Source organism: Hippoglossus hippoglossus, chromosome 2 (genome assembly GCF_009819705.1).
Source record: "Hippoglossus hippoglossus isolate fHipHip1 chromosome 2, fHipHip1.pri, whole genome shotgun sequence".
Taxonomy (NCBI): domain Eukaryota; kingdom Metazoa; phylum Chordata; class Actinopteri; order Pleuronectiformes; family Pleuronectidae; genus Hippoglossus; species Hippoglossus hippoglossus.
Window position 1 is genome coordinate 3,298,026 of NC_047152.1, and position 15,672 is coordinate 3,313,697.

The following is a 15,672-nucleotide window of genomic DNA, read 5'->3' on the forward strand; positions in this document are numbered from 1 at the left end:
TTAATGATTCCCACAAGGAGCCCGGCTACGCAGAGCTAATTCGGCCGTGTTAATTAGTGTTGGTTTTTCTGCGGCAATTATTCCCAGTTAATTGGAGAGATGTTTGTCCACTTTTAGGGCTGATATGGCCCCGAGGCAGCTGCATGAAAGTATGGCAAAATGTTAAATGAATTGTGCGACTGCAGGAAAAGGCTGCGACATTATTTCAAGATTACAAATTGTACATAGTCACAGCTATTATGTCAAATAATCAAACCACTGTTTTTCTACGTTCTACGAGTGGCATCAGGAATGCCCTACTGGGTCGGCTCCATCCGTGACCCGAGCCCGGATAAGTGGAAGATGATTGAACCCAATATCTGGGTGAACTAAACAAGCGTTAACTGGTTGATCAAAGTTGATCAAATGAATCGTACTGCTGCAGCCCTACAAGCTGCAGCTTCAGGTTGGTGCTCACACAGGAACATTTATTGAAAGACAGCAAGTGCATTACAAAAATATCACAATACGCTCCAATAGACCTCCAAGCGAGACAAAAAACCTATTCACTGCAATCAGTGACTGGGTTTCCAAGGTGATAAAAAGCGAGATCGGTGAACAACAGAACAATTATAATCACACAGGAGGATGTGAGGTAAAAACCTTGGGAAATGAACGAGACCTCCCCCCCGGAGCATAAAGTGACAGTTTCAGATGTTTTATTGACACGCTGACGAGTGTCAGGGGACCCAGCAGTGTGCCGCTCAAACAGCACGGCCTTCAAAACGTGCTGCACACACACTCTCACGGCGTCACCGCCTGCTGACTGTGCCCCGCTCTGCTGCTGCATCTGCCTACATCACTTCAGAGCAGCAGGGAGACAGGACGGGAGCACACAGCGCTCCTTGTTCCAACCTCGCCACGTTACGGCACGCCTCTGGGGGACAAGCGGAGCGTTGCCCTGCGCCCGTCACCTCGTGATGTCTGGATAACACGCCTAGCCCTGCCAGGCCAATGCGAAGCCAAGCCTGGCGATGTCTCCTACCAGCCGGGGGCCACCGGACGATTCGCCGCGGCTTATTGTGCGCCGTCACAAAGTGTTTCTTCTGTATCTTATCGAGTGACACCATCCACAGACCTCTGCATCTTATTCCGCCGCACTGTGTCTAATCTTAGCCCAGGACGTTTATCCACTTTATCCAGGCCGCATCTGTGAGATCCGTGAAATGTTCAACCTACTTCTGCTGCTGCGACAGGCTGCAGCTCTCGCTAGAACATCTTAACGGGACACACACTGATGTAAGCGACATCTTTGAAACAGAAGGAACTTTTTCACTGAAGTGTGATCGTCTTCTGCTTCTCTCTAGGCCTCCATTTTGCGCCAGAGATCAACAATCACATGCTGAGCAATCATCAGAGGGAGAAGAGCGGATAGGAGCTCCTGATACACCCACATTTCGCCTTGAAAGATCACAATGCCGCACATCCAGCTTTTGTTTTTCCATCTCTCTCTTGCTCTCTCCACCTACTCACATAACCCACAGATGGATTAAAACACTTTCGGTCTCTTTATACACCCGAACGCCCACCTTTATGGAAAAAGCAACAAGTAGTGCTCGTTTTCCGAGGGCTGTCAAAAGGCATTTGGGGAGACAGTGGAAGTCATTAACTAGATGAGGCAGGCGGAGGCAACGCGGGTTCACTGGGAGAGTAAATAACTCCTGGAAATGCGAGGAGCATCACACTCTGACGGGATCGGAAACAGTATCCCAGGGTGGATGCTCCCCTTTCATTTACACAGTGCGGATCAAGTGAAATTAGCCTCCTCCTCCTCCTCCACTACGGTGACTCTGCAGCAGAACGCTGACAGGCAACCTCGGGCATCCGAGATCTGGAGTCAACAAGGCAGACCGCAAAACAACAGACGCTCTGCCTTTCCGGAAATATGACAGAACAGGCATTCGGAATTCAGATGTCAGACAGCAACAGTTTAGAGGCTCGGATGTCATCAGGGGCAGAGCCAGGCGGTGACGTAACTGGATTGAAGGAGCTGGTTTAACCCCTCAGATTCAGATTGTGACCTGGCGCCTCATCTAAGTCGATCCTTCTGCAGGAAACAGCAGGCCGCACAGGACTGTCAATCATCCACATGGAGATCGGCCGCTCTGTGAATTTGCTTTGACGACGCGTGTGCTGTTTCTGGCCCTGATTGTCAAAATCAATCAGCGTGCAGAGCGCTGACGTGGCCCGGGTTGTTGTCGTTCTATTGAGCTTTTTGTTTTCTCCCTCCATCCTGGGGAGAGCTTTGCTGAGCATGCATGTTCTTTTTCCGGAGCGCCATGCGTCACATCCACACAGCGGGACTCTGCTCTTAAGACTGGGACCTGGCCTGCACAGACACCACCAGAAGCCTAATAAGGCCTCATCACATTTTGATAGAAGCTCCCCAAAAAAATGTAATTATAAATAACGAAAGATAGAGTTGCTTAGCTTTTTTTAAACAGTATAAAAAAAACTGGTATATTAGACTGTATATGAAGATGGACAACATGAGCCAAAGTGTCTCGATCGCCCCCTGGTGGCACCCTGCCTCCTCCAGGATATTATATGGGACATTAATCAAACTAAAAAGTTAAATATACATCAGATAATGTTTTTCTCAAAGATGGTTTCTGTCATTTTTGGTCACTCTTATCACACTGACGTACGTGTTCCTGTCTCTTATACGTTTTGGTTTTAACTACTTACTTGATGCTGTAAAAACGGGGTGAAACGTCTTGATTGACAGCTGAGACCCGACTCGTGATTGGTCATAATCACGAGTCGGTATAACCCTTACCCTGCTGCGAGATCTGATCAAGTTTCCCTAATGTGCTCTTAAAAAACGCAGCGGCCAGAGTTTGTGTCTTGGGTCTAAATATTTCATGCGACATAAAAAATGTGTGGCTTCCATGAACAGCTGCAACAAGCTGATGTGTGTGTGTTGTACACTGTTTTATTAAGTTCATGCTTTTGTGCTCATTTTGGTGTTTTGGTACATTTCCCTGCTCTGCGTATGTCCATCCATACTGAATGGTTGGAAATACATGTGCAAGACTATTTCTTGGTTTGGAGCAGTAACTCCCTACAGGTTCCCTCCTGTATGTTCTAAATCCAAGCAATCACCTTTGAGCTACACTAAACTAACTGGTTCCTTCCTGTGGGGAGTTGCACTTAAAATCCTCCTTGGTATTTTTACCAACATTTTCTCAAAATCTATTTCTTGGATGTCAAATGGGCTTTAGTCCAAACTGGAAGAAAAATGTGACCATCAGTTGAAGGATAAATATCAGTGTTAACCCAAATGTTTGGTGTAGTAAAAGAGGACAGACCTGTGAACCTCTGATCAGACACACATTCCTGTCTTGATTTCACAGAACGATGCAGAGAGCAGCAACACACGTCTCATCTTTCATTTTGGAGCAGTGCCGCTGCCAGGCTGTTGTCTCAACATCTGATCAATCTCACCATGTTTGCTCAGGAAGTGACAGAATTGAACTGGGCACCGACACCGGGTAGGTTTTGGGTTTCCGGCTTGCTCTGGTCTTTCCCCGCTCGCGTCTATCACTCTCCGCGTTTAATGGGCTAAATGAGAGCAAAGCGGAAAAAGCATCAGGGGCCTGAACACAATGGAAGGCAATAACTGATGCGCTCCATTTAGCATGTCTAATTTGACATTTCTGAGGAGGAACTGCAGGCGGTAGATTCGACGCCTGAGCAGCGTGGCCACCTGCATTCCAACGCAGAGAAAGGTAAAGCAACTTGATTACATTTTCTGGAAGCAAGCTACATGATTAAATGTTGGCTTTCTCGTCGACGTCCAAGTTTAGAACGCAGTCGTGCTTCGTGTAGGTGGGTACTATGTCAGCTGTTAACTGTACGCCCCTGAAGATGGAGGAAAAAATGATCACCACACTTTCTTTATTCGTAAGATCCAGGTGGACTTTCAGGGGACTTTCGGGGCCCCAGGGAAAAAAGGACCAGGGGTAAGACTGTACATCCAACCGAACGACCCCCAACCACACAAAGGAAACACATGATGCCAAACCACATCATTCCAATCTCCAAATGCAATGCATACACATAAATAATAGTAAAGAAGAAAAGTTTTACATCAAACCACCCGAACCATCTGTAAGTCTTTATAGAATTTAAGGGGGTTCCCAATAGACTGCTGTTGCTGACAAATGTAATCGGCCCCCTTCCAGCTTGGGGGCCTCCGGCACTTCCCTGCTTTGCCTCCACTTTTGCAACGCCCCTGGGTGGACTGACAACCCTAACTGGGACCTCGACAAAATGTGAAATGCATGGGACACTCCACCAAATCTACAGCTGTTCTATCAGCTCGCCTGAAAACATGCAGATCAAACATGGAAAACTACGTGCAAGGAGCTCCTAGCAATAAGGATTGATGGGAAAAACATACAGACGTTGAAATAATCAGCTTCTGCATGAACGCTGTACAGCTCTGTGTGTTTCCATCACGAGGGGGAAAGCAGACCACAAAACAACAAATACATCCAGCAACTGCAACTCCTGCTCTGCAGCACACTGCATCTGCAGGAAACCGATGCGTCAGTCATGCATTCAGGTGAAATGAGAAACGTTTCCAGCTGCAGAGAGAGAGAGACTCTGAGGCAGCGAGGTGCGATCGAGGGGTGACAGAGCTGCTCCCGCTGTGTTCAGCGAGAACCACAGCAGAAATCAAGGAAGCTGAAACGACCCTTCCCTTAGTTTCACGCCAGAGGAGACGTCAGAAAAAGCCACATTTTTTGTCCGTTTGCAGAAAAGCAATTGCAGATTTAAAGAGTCAGAGCCTTCTTTCTTTAAATAGCCGTGCACCTGATTTAGAGGCACACACCGGGGGACTAAGTTGAGAACATGGCCACTGTCCAGGCATTATTGAGAACAGGGGGAACAGACTGACTCAGAGAAAAGCAGAAACATAAAAATAACAGCGACGGAGGCTGCGAGTGTCTCTAGCCTCAATACCCAAAAAAGTTAGTGGCAGAAAACATCTCTGGCTGTTAGTTCATATCAATGTTCCACGCTCCAATCCGATGTGTCAGTGTTTCTGAGGCATTAATTAAACTTTACAGCGTGTTACTGTAGAAGACCGAATCTACAGAGAACATTTTTTGGGGGGGATGCTTCGGTTTAATCAGAACCAGAAGACGAAAACTGCAACTGGAATGTGTGATAAACAAGAACTAAGTCACACTTTGATAACGGCGCTGTCGGTTCATATAAAGCTCCAATTCACGCAGGGATGATAAAAAAAAAATCATCTGGTGACCTCATGTGATCTGCTGCAAGTCGTCTCTCTGCAAATCCACCGTGTCCACAATTATGGGCGCCTCCGCCGGTTCAGCCCGGAGACCCGTCGCATTTTTTGGTCTCATCTGGAGATAATACTCGGATTTGCTCGGTAAATTTGGGTGAGTCACAGGCTTCGATCTAAAAATGACTACAAAGAGATGCCAAACAGGCGCATCGAGGCTGAAAATGACCACAGAATGATGACAGGGAGGACGACAGAGACACTACAGAGACATGAGGGGGCCTCGCACCAGAGTCCAGGGGCCCTTTGTCTCATGATGGCTGATTGCTTTGTAATCATTCAAAGTTTAAATACCGTAAATATTAACAACATGCAGTTTGTTACAAAGCACGTTTTACAAATGCAGCCCTGCATTTTTTTTTATCTGTCATTCGCAACCTTCCCCACCCGCCCTTGGGAATGTAGCCTCGTAAATTAGACGGGTGTTGGTGTGCAGTGGGGTCTCAGGGAGAGCAGGACACGTGGATTACATCCTGCACAAGATAAGATCCTTGATTCGGGGGAAAGGTAAAGAGCGCAGCCGCGGAATCAGCAGCACAGATCAGAGGAGAGTGAGACCAGGAGAGGTGCCTCCTTACCTGCTCTTTGACAGACGCCAGGAGGTTGGTGGTGGTCGTGCTGCTGGTGTCCGGCAGGAGGCTGTGGTCGCCCGGCCCCTCTCTGACCGCCATGGGCCCTTCCCCCTCCACGTCCCCCTCCTCCATCTCCTCCACCTCTTCCCCCCCGCGACAGTCAGGGGCCGGCTGGCTGCAGAGGCGCCCTCTCTGACCCTGCAGAAGGACTACAAGCGGGTCAGGATGTGGACAAGGAGGAGAAACAATGCACAGAGAATCACTGGGAGCTTTGAGTGTTTACCATGTTGTGACCATACTGTGTTTCACCCACTATGATAATCCAGCAGGGATTCACTTTGACCTTAAACTGGGTGAGATTGTTTTTAAAGCTCTCTTACACCCCTGTGACCTTCCTATAGCACTAGAATATTCCTATAAGGAGACTCACGTGCACCTGTAGTATTGATTTCTATAGGGATTCATAAGGAGGCTCAATGATAAGATTATTGTGCTTTATATATATATATCTATATACATGCATATATTTAATCTCCTGAGGCTATCAAGTGGGGGTTTAACCCCCCAGTGATGCATGCAATGGCACAAACAGTAGTAACAGTAATAGCTCATGCATTGCATTTGCAGGTTTGCATGCACCCCGCACTGAATGCATTGCCCAGCATGTCACGTTCATTCTCTCCATCACATCCACAGCCTCATATGAGCCTCCATCACATGTCACACGCAGCAGCCTGTCAGTCAGTCAAACGCGCACATCGATCACTCAGCCGCCGTCCGGCAGCCAAGGACGAGGTCACAGCGACTCACGGGGCTGGAGAGCGGGACTCGAACCGAAGCCTCCCGCGCGAGAAAAAAAAAGCGAGCCGCCCGCGACTCACCGGCCAGATGTTGCCGTCGGAAGCAGGCCACAGCTGGCTCGATCCGTCCCGTTACGCATCCATCCTCCGCCCGCGGGCTGCCGTGACAGCCGCTACACTCCCCACGCGACGAATCAACAAAAACAAACAGCCGAAACAGCCGCGTGCACGTCCACGCACACCTCGCGCAGCAGCCTATATCACACCCGAGTGTTTATTTTCCTCGTGTGCGTGTGGAGGAGGAGGGGGGTTCAATGCACCCATCTACCCCTGGCGTCCGCGCGGCACCCGACCACATCTCCCCTCCCCTCCCCTCCCTCCCATCAACCAACACGCCCAGCCACGATTACCTTTCAGCGGCGTGACGTCACCATGCGGCTGTGGATTGTTATTTTTCTCTCTCCTCCCCCCCACGATACAGGAATCGATCATCCGCCGATGCACCGTTGCACGCGGTGGCTGCAGGAGGAGACGCAGCTCCGCGCGCACAGGAGCTGCTGCTGGAGAGGGAGGATGCAGCCTGCAACGGCGGCCGTGCGTGAGTGCCTGCGCGTGCGCGTGATCTACACTGCTAAAGAGCCCGACTGATCCTTCTGGGCTTCCCGATAGGAGATGTGACGGCAGAGTTTAGGTGGCACATCCACTTCGGTGGAAATGGTGTCAAACGCATGCATGCGCAATTGTGCCAAGATTTTTTCTTTAAGTTTGGAATTATTAGAAAGAAGCTAAGGATATTGAGCCAAAATGATGAGATACTAGGTCAACATACCAGCTAACATAATGTGGAGTGAACAATTGGAATATATTTATTTTTAAAGTTGTTTAAAGTTTGTCATTTTGGACATAAAAGTTGAGATAGAGATTTTAATTTTTTATATAGTTACAGGCTTTTTAGGCCAAAAACTATGTCCAAGTTTTGAAATACATTAATAATCAGAAATTTGACACCAATTCATAATTATAACAAAATGATTAGTTGCTTCATTGATTACTCCATCGATACAAAACATTAATCTGCAACTTTTTCAGTGGACGATAAACTTATTTTATTTGAATCATTATAAACAGTTTTTTTCAGGATTTGCACGAAACATTTGAAAAAACAATTTAGGTATGAGACATTTTTAACGTACTAATTTGAGTGAACTGCCCCTTTATGGGAATTCTGTAATTGCTTTAACTGTTAATTTCTGTTCACTTGCGAGTACATTTGAAGCCCTGATCTGATTTTTTGATTTAATTCACTGTTAACTTAGTTTTCCTGAAGAAAACAGGGTAGTTCTTTAGGTAAATATGATGATGTGCCTCAACTCAGAGTTAAACTGTTGATGAGCAATTTCCCAGAATTTAAATAAAGTAACTTCAATCTAGAAAGTACAATTTCCTCTACGACTGAGTAACACGTTCCTTCATGTTGTAGAAAAAACAGGACACATTTACATGCACATGCCCATTTATTCAAATGATAATATAGAGTCTTTGTGCAGTCATCAAATTGAGCTTGGTCTTACATTGAGGTGCATCTGGTGGATTTGTTTTCTCACTACGAACACAATCTTCTCTCTCTGGTAGAGGAGAGTTTTAACACTTGCAGGTAAAAGAGTAATGTGACTTCAGGGGAGGACTTTGCAAAGTTAAGCCGATAAAAGGTTCCCACTACTGGTTTATAAACTGATAACGGCACCAACTCACAGGGAGGAGGAGGATTACGTTTTAAAACATAAATACTGTACGTATTCTTCTTAGAAGCAAACAATAACCAAAGATGATACATTTTCCATTCCTTGTACTGCTAAATAATATAAAGTGTCACTAAGCACAGTAAAGCGTCTATAGTTTTAGAACACTTTCTTTTAATACTACAGATAATACACATGAATTATGCATCGCTGCTTAAATATATTGTGCGGAGAAAAGTGACAAACACTGTTGTGCTGAACATGACACATCAACTAAAGCCGTTTCCAACGAGTGTGTGTTACTGCTGCATCGTTTCGAGACGCGGCCGGTGAATGGGTTTGGATTTATCGGGACAAACTTCGGAGCTTAAAATCTTAGACCCAAATACATCCCCCGTCCTTTTCAATTTAAGAGCGTTTCATTCACCAGACAAACGTCCCGGCAGGATTAGGAGTTTTAGTGTCGCGCGTTGGTTTTCGGAGCTACTTTTCAAAAAGAACTGTTAGAGGACTCAAGGCCAAACTGTCAATCAAAGTGCAATCGCATAAGCAAGCAGCCGAGGAGGAGTTGGAGACACTGAGGCCAACTCTGCAATAGAGCAGGGCTCCACATTAAACTTCAAAGTTTGGGGGTTAGATTTACTTGACCGCTTTGACCACTATTAATTTTTCAGTAACACAAAAGGTCAAAGTGTTTCAAAAGCCACATCTCTAACACCAGAGGTTTCGGTAGGGTTCAACTCATTTAATACTTTTTAAGAAGTTTTCAGAAGCACATTAAACTGAATTTAATACGTATTTTTCAGTCATACAGCGCAAAGTATGAAGAACCAGGGGGGAATGATTATCAGTACCTTTATATTGCACCGTTTTCAGCAGAGTATAAATACAATTCCTCGTGCTGTAGTTGATCGTATTCAAGGAAACCGAACCTAAAAATGGAACAACCATTTGAAACGATTAAATTATTCAAGTTTTGTCAAAAAACTGGCGCGTGCCCTTGAGGAGATGAGCCTCCTCGCTACTGTAGCAGCAGTAGTGAGTGTTGGCTGCAAGTTGTGATGGTGCTTCACAAAAAATAAGATATAAAACATCTCGTGGCAGCCAGAAACAAGATTTAAACGACTACAACGACAGCCGTCAGTAGACAACGGGAAAACATTTAAGACTCTTTTTAAATGTGCTCTGAAGCAAAGTAAATTCAGGGCTTTTTAAGACCTGCAGATACTGAACATCCTATTATTTGCCATTTCCTTTTTGCATTTATCTTGGCAATAAACACAAATAAACCTGCCGTTAACGATTGTTCATGCATCCTTGTCGTCTGCATTGGTTTATGTGTCATTTAAATTCTCGGTAGAATTTATTTTTGTTTCTATATCAGTTAATTTCTTACTATTCGTAAAGTATTTTTATATATCCTAAACATATAAGACTGATGCTAATTCCGTGTTCAGTCCATATGTCCCAGGATCTATTTCTCGACTTAAAATAGAGGATATTGTAAAAGTGGCATCAACCTGATAGTTTATTCCTCCTCTGAGAATATATGTGATTGATAATGTGATCACTTGAGTTGCTTTTGTTTTAAACTGGCTTATATTAGTGAGACACCATTAATCTTAAGTGTTTTTTTAAAAAGATATGTTAATTTAAGGCCTTTTTCTTGAATTTGGCTTTTATTTAGTAATTTAATGCACCCATTTAGCTTGGCGTATGTTTGCATTTTCATTGAAAGTTGATAGGACAGAGACAGACAGGAAATAAGGGAAAAGTGTGAGGACTATGGCACGAATCAAACCACAAACTCTATTGTCATATTGTTTGTGACCACTCAAACACCAGGAAATGTATTTTTCACTGCTGCAAAGTTTGGTTGTGAAGTTTCTTTTGTTTTTTTTCTGGCGTTTTTGCCTTTATTATGGTAAGTGACAGTGGAAAAGCAGGAAACAAGAGACTGAAGATGACATGCAGCGAACAGTCCGGGCTGGAGTCGTACCCACGCAGCTGCTGCAGTGCTCAGATTTACCCGTGCTTGTTTTTGTTTATATATGCAGAATATGATGCAGCTTAAATTAAACTCCCTAATCTGAACAGAATAAAATGTTTATCAGGCAGATAAACAGTCATGAGATGGAGGGTTTGCTGGGACCAGGCTGTGCATTAACTAACTTCTCCTACTGGTGTCTACTAGGTCAAAACACTGCATGTGAGCAGGGAAAAAACTGCTTGGTTGGCATGTTCAGAACTCACTTTTTCAAAAACCTCCTCTATCTTCACAGGGAATTACACTGGGATTGATTTTTGGGTCGTGGGCCTGCAGAAGGCGGTTTCTTTCCGACAACTTCCCAGAATGCTTTATCCCTTGTTGCGCGAGGCTGCGGAAAACTGCGACGTTTTAAACATGCAGAACGCAACAAATCTAGTTCTATCGTTAGCAGGCGTCTGACATATCTGGACCAGCATCCAGCGGTTGGCACAGTTATTGACTTACTGATGAGCTTCCTAATTTATAGGCACTGATGAGAGAATTGAATTTGCAGCACCTGCTGGTTTTTCTTATTGGAACTGGCAAACGTCACTTGAGTTTTTCGAGCAATTTGTTCCTTTTTTTCCAGATTTTTTGAATGCACTTGTTTTTGGGGGGAGGGGGGGACAAGAATGATTCACAAAAACGCAGCTTGCACAAAAAGATTATGCTACTGCACGTTTCACAATAAAAAAAAAAAAACAAGATTTTTTGGGAAAAGAAGAGAAGAGCAACCTTCTGCAGAGCAGCAACCGAAAAATCATGTTTGGACCTTTTTCAACCACACAAACCGCGGCAGCTTTCGCCATCAGTACGCCCTTTGGCATGTGGTCATGGCTGCGGGGGTTGCGGTCTCAACGAATGATCATATCCACCGCCGCAGCCGAAAAAACACGCATACCGCGGACATTCCTTCATAAAGCAGGAGCCCTTGATCAAAACAAAATATGTTTCACGTCACTGGCACCACAATTCATTAGCACAAACACTTCATAAAAATTCACTAACTCGAACTTCATACAACCAGGGAGGGAAACTAACAACAGCCACCGGCGAAACGCACGAGAGTCTAGAATTAAGCGGGTGAGGCTGTCTCTTTAAATTTAACTAGCTGGTAAAATAACAAAACCAAAATGTTAGTTTCCTGCCCTGTGCACAACTCGTCTTTCAAACCGAGAAACGACAACACTGAACGGAAAAATATACTGCGAGCACCGACACGTCTACTCAACGAAACCTGTGTGAGTTCCTTTTTTATAAATTAAAGCAAAACATATAGGACGGTACCTTTTGCATAAACATGAGTACAAAACCTAAGAGTCAGTGGATGTACAATTAATGTGAGTGAATCCCGTGACGGGCGGAGTGGCGTGTTCGTGGATTTGCGACACCATGAACCAGTGTTAGGACGACACCCCCCTTCTCCCTCAAGGTGAGGACCTGTGCACACTACTCCAGATCGTCCACGTCCACGTCCTCCGTCACGATGGTGCTGGTCTGTTCTGAGGTCACACCTAGAAAGCGAAAACAAAAACGCACAAATCAACATTTGAAGCAAAAATAAATTCAATATTTAAAATGTTTTAAATAATGTTTTTTTTCTATGATCAAACAACCAACTTGTGCACATTGGAGTCATTTCTTGTGTTTCTTATTAACATGAGAGATATTCAAGTAGATTTTTAGCCTCAAGAGGCAAAATGGTGTTAAATATGTTTGATTGGTGGCTTTTAAAATGTTCAAAGAAGATAAATCTGTGTATTAACAATTTATTTTAAATTTTTTTCAGGTATTTCTCATGTGTGTGACTTCAATTTGCACAACAGGATTGGCGAACACATCATCTCTTCTCTTGAACCAGTAAACAAACAGTGTCGTACTTGAGGCATCGTCGTCATTGGGAGACTTATCCTTCTCCTCCACATAACCATGACTCAGCAGCTTGGTCATGCTGACTGGCGGAGCCCTCTTATCATAACACCTGAATGGGCGACAGGAGACAGCACCGTCACTGTGACTTCACTCAAACTGTATACGTGTGTCCGAGGTTTTTTACTTTGCCCTTAGGTGAACAAATGACCCAAAAATAAATGTAAATCACATTTGGATGTTTAATATTGTTCAAAGACGGACAATAAGAGATTTACTCACGTTCTCTTGTGACTGCCGCCTAAGGACAGATCCTCCAACTGATCGGCAGCATCATCAGGAGACATCTGCAGGATGAGAGCGTTAACAAAACTCTTATCGTTAAACAACAAATTCACATGAGGACAATTCGGACCTTTACGCTGCAGAATCACAGCAAGACTGAGTCACTCTACTGTCAAATATTTAGGTTAAATAAAAACAATATCGAAGTGATACAGCGGATGATGAGATGATGAGGACAACTTCAGGGGAAATGAGTCATGCAATGAAGATGAGTGAAGAAACTGTTTAAACCAAAACAGCAACAACAAACAACATAAATTCATATTCTCTCACTTTGCTCTCAAGCACCAACATCAACAAATTATTTACATCATGTATTTTACCCTTAAAGATTTGATAAATATGCTGTATCCAGGTTTTATTTTCTTGAAAAGGCAAATATTGGTGCTTTTCATATATTATTTTCTCATGTAAACGTTCTTATACTGCACTAGATTTGCAATCATGGTTTGCAAAATCGACATTCGACCTGCTACTGCTTCTTGGAGAAGCTTCCTCTGCAAGATATATTAAAAATATTAAGGGAATTAACCTTTTTTTTTATAAAAGAGAAACTTTAGAAACATTAATATGAAGTAAAATAAGAAGATTGTATTATAGGGCCTTAAATAAATGCCTTGTTTTATCAGGTCCTTTCAAAGCATCACTTACCTGAAAGTTAAATCAATATTAACCCAAAATTACCAGACAGCCACAGCACCAGCAGAGCATTGAACCCAAATGAAATTTAACGAAAATGCAAATGCGGCGATGGAGCAAAATAATGTGAAAATAAAAGGAGAGGTGATGGTAAAAACTAAATTAATAAAAGATGGAGGATATTGGCATGGCGGCCATGTTGGGGGGGTGACTACTTTGGTCCATTCACCTTATCTTTATCATTGGAAAAGCTATCAGCCTCTCTTTCCCAGGACGAACTGTTATCAGTGCCAAACGGTGCAGCCAGAGGCAGGCTGCCCCCCTTCATCTGGCTGTCGGGAGACGTTGCTTTGCTTCCACTGTAAGCACAAAACCACGGTGACATACGATGTGAATTTACTGCTTCGGTGGGAAACGTCTTAAAGTGCTCTACGCTGCATCAAGAGGCATTTTTTACAACTCCAGCTGGCTCATGAGAAAAGAAAGATCGTCAGACAATCAATTTCATGTCTTCTCCTTGATGACTAGTTTCTATTGAACAAACACTTAAGCTCTCATTCTACGGCACAAACCCATCGTCTGAACATGAGACGACACATCCTCATCATTTGCTTATTTCAGTGTCTTCTTACTTCTTTGTCTCATTGTCTCCAAACCAGCTGGCTGGATTGTAGGCTTTCACCGGATCAACCTCCTCAGAATCAACATCATGACTCAACAGCCCTGCAGGGGGGGGGGAAACAATATTAAAAAGATGTATACAAACACTGCAATTATGAACATTTAAGAAACTATAAAAGCCAACGCACAAGGTAATAATAGAAATGTACAAATTTAGAGTATTAAGTATCCTTTACCTTTGTGTCCTCCCTGCTTTGCAAGCTTGACGTACTCCGAGTCGGACGCAAATATCCCAACTCGGCGTCCGCTGGTCCTCTCCGCCGGAGTGCTTTCGTCAGCACTCTGGGACAGTCCGGGAATCTGGGAGGTCGGCCCAGACGCGCTGTTGGTTACAGCACTGGGCTTTATGCCTGCAAAGAAATAAGAATTACATCTGCTTGCTTTGCTTACCCTTCATTTGTAAGCAAAATAATGGTTCAAAGCCACAGTACACAGCATGTACTTTATGGTTCGGATGTTTTTCTATAAGAAATGTCGTAGTTTTACAGTTTTTTTTACAAGTGCATCACAGGCGATGGAGCCACAAAAAGGTTTAAATGCATTAGAATATGTGTAGGGTTGAATTGTTTAATGACATTGTTGACATACTTTACATGCCGTCTCTAAATAACCTTAAAAAGAGAGGACTTACCTCCAGGCTTGGTCTTTCTGTGGTTGGGCAGGGCGGTGCTCATTTCAGCTGTGGACACAAAATAATCCAACTATTAAACAATAGCTATGTTGTCAAACACATTTAAAAAACACTAATCAAGATCGTGTCGAGCGTTTTTATACATTTCTTTCAAATTAAATAAATCTAGAAAATACCACATGTTGCAGAAAAGAAATAAACTATTTTTTAGAGAATTTCTTTTTCCACCAGAGATGACAGAGAAGTGAAGAGAATAAACTATTCGGGGTGGGGCGGGGGGGGGATCCTTTGCTGTACAGAAGATCCCACACCTTAGATCATCCCTTTTCCCCCTAACGGAGTCTGGCCTTGGCCAAACCCAGCGGCCTGTCTGCGATCTCCCATCGACAGAGCTGCAGTAAAGATGCTGCAAATAAATAAATAAAATAATCCAAGGCAGATAAAACTAAATCCTGCAGATGCACGAGTGACAGAAACTCAATATATTAGCAGACCACTTGCAGACATCACCCAGATTTTTTTTTTGCACATCTTTGCAGAGGGAGCATTTAAAAAACGGTGAAAGTGTTAAATTATAGTTTGTCTATAAACATAATGTCGATATATTAATACGAACACACGCTGTTGGAAAGAAACACCCCACGAGCATCTTCCTCTCGTCTTCTCAACGGTGTAGTTCTGCTTAGCAAGGTGGCTAACAAAGCCATGCTAACCTAGCTAGCCGCCTATGTAGCTGCCGCAGTGGCTTTCAGGCGATGCCCTCGTTCTGCACCGCGACGACGCCAATTCCAAGGTAGACAGGCGAAGATTCAAGAGTGAAAACACAAGAAACACGTCTTACATTATCAGTGGTTTCTCTTTTGCTGCGATGAATCAATGGGTTTTGTGGCGATTCAGAGCCGCTAGCTTCTTTTTCTCTGCAGGCAGGGATGGACGAGCACACTTCCGGTGGCACCTGCTGCCCACATCCGGTACGCTAACCAAAGATCGTCTCCGAACAGCGATGAC

General features: G+C 44.1%; 2 protein-coding genes across 7 annotated transcripts in view; both read right to left on the reverse strand.

Moving 5' to 3' along the window:
• The window catches only part of LOC117776056 (plakophilin-4-like), a 30,716-nt gene extending 23,351 nt beyond the window's left edge, over nucleotides 1-7,365 (reverse strand). For 2 of the 6 annotated variants that reach the window (XM_034609768.1, XM_034609766.1), the window contains exons 1-2: nucleotides 7,142-7,365; nucleotides 5,938-6,140 (exon numbers count right to left, since the gene is read on the reverse strand). In XM_034609768.1, coding sequence (XP_034465659.1) covers nucleotides 5,938-6,140; nucleotides 7,142-7,223 — 285 coding nt within the window. In that variant the 5' untranslated portion in view covers nucleotides 7,224-7,365. Of the gene's footprint in view, nucleotides 1-5,937; nucleotides 6,141-6,741; nucleotides 7,108-7,141 lie in introns of those variants that run through there. The other 4 variants (XM_034609797.1, XM_034609778.1, XM_034609806.1 and 1 more) reach the window with 4 other exon arrangements.
• A 1,864-nt stretch (nucleotides 7,366-9,229) lies between these two features.
• c2h7orf57 (chromosome 2 C7orf57 homolog) lies at nucleotides 9,230-15,642 on the reverse strand. The gene is made up of 8 exons (XM_034605258.1): nucleotides 15,506-15,642; nucleotides 14,665-14,712; nucleotides 14,210-14,383; nucleotides 13,985-14,075; nucleotides 13,582-13,711; nucleotides 12,651-12,715; nucleotides 12,380-12,480; nucleotides 9,230-12,013 (listed from the first exon to the last, which is right to left on the reverse strand). The coding sequence occupies exons 2-8, from the start codon at nucleotides 14,705-14,707 to the stop codon at nucleotides 11,949-11,951; spliced, it is 669 nt and encodes a 222-aa protein (XP_034461149.1). The 5' UTR covers nucleotides 14,708-14,712; nucleotides 15,506-15,642; the 3' UTR covers nucleotides 9,230-11,948.
• Nucleotides 15,643-15,672: the final 30 nt, after the last annotated feature.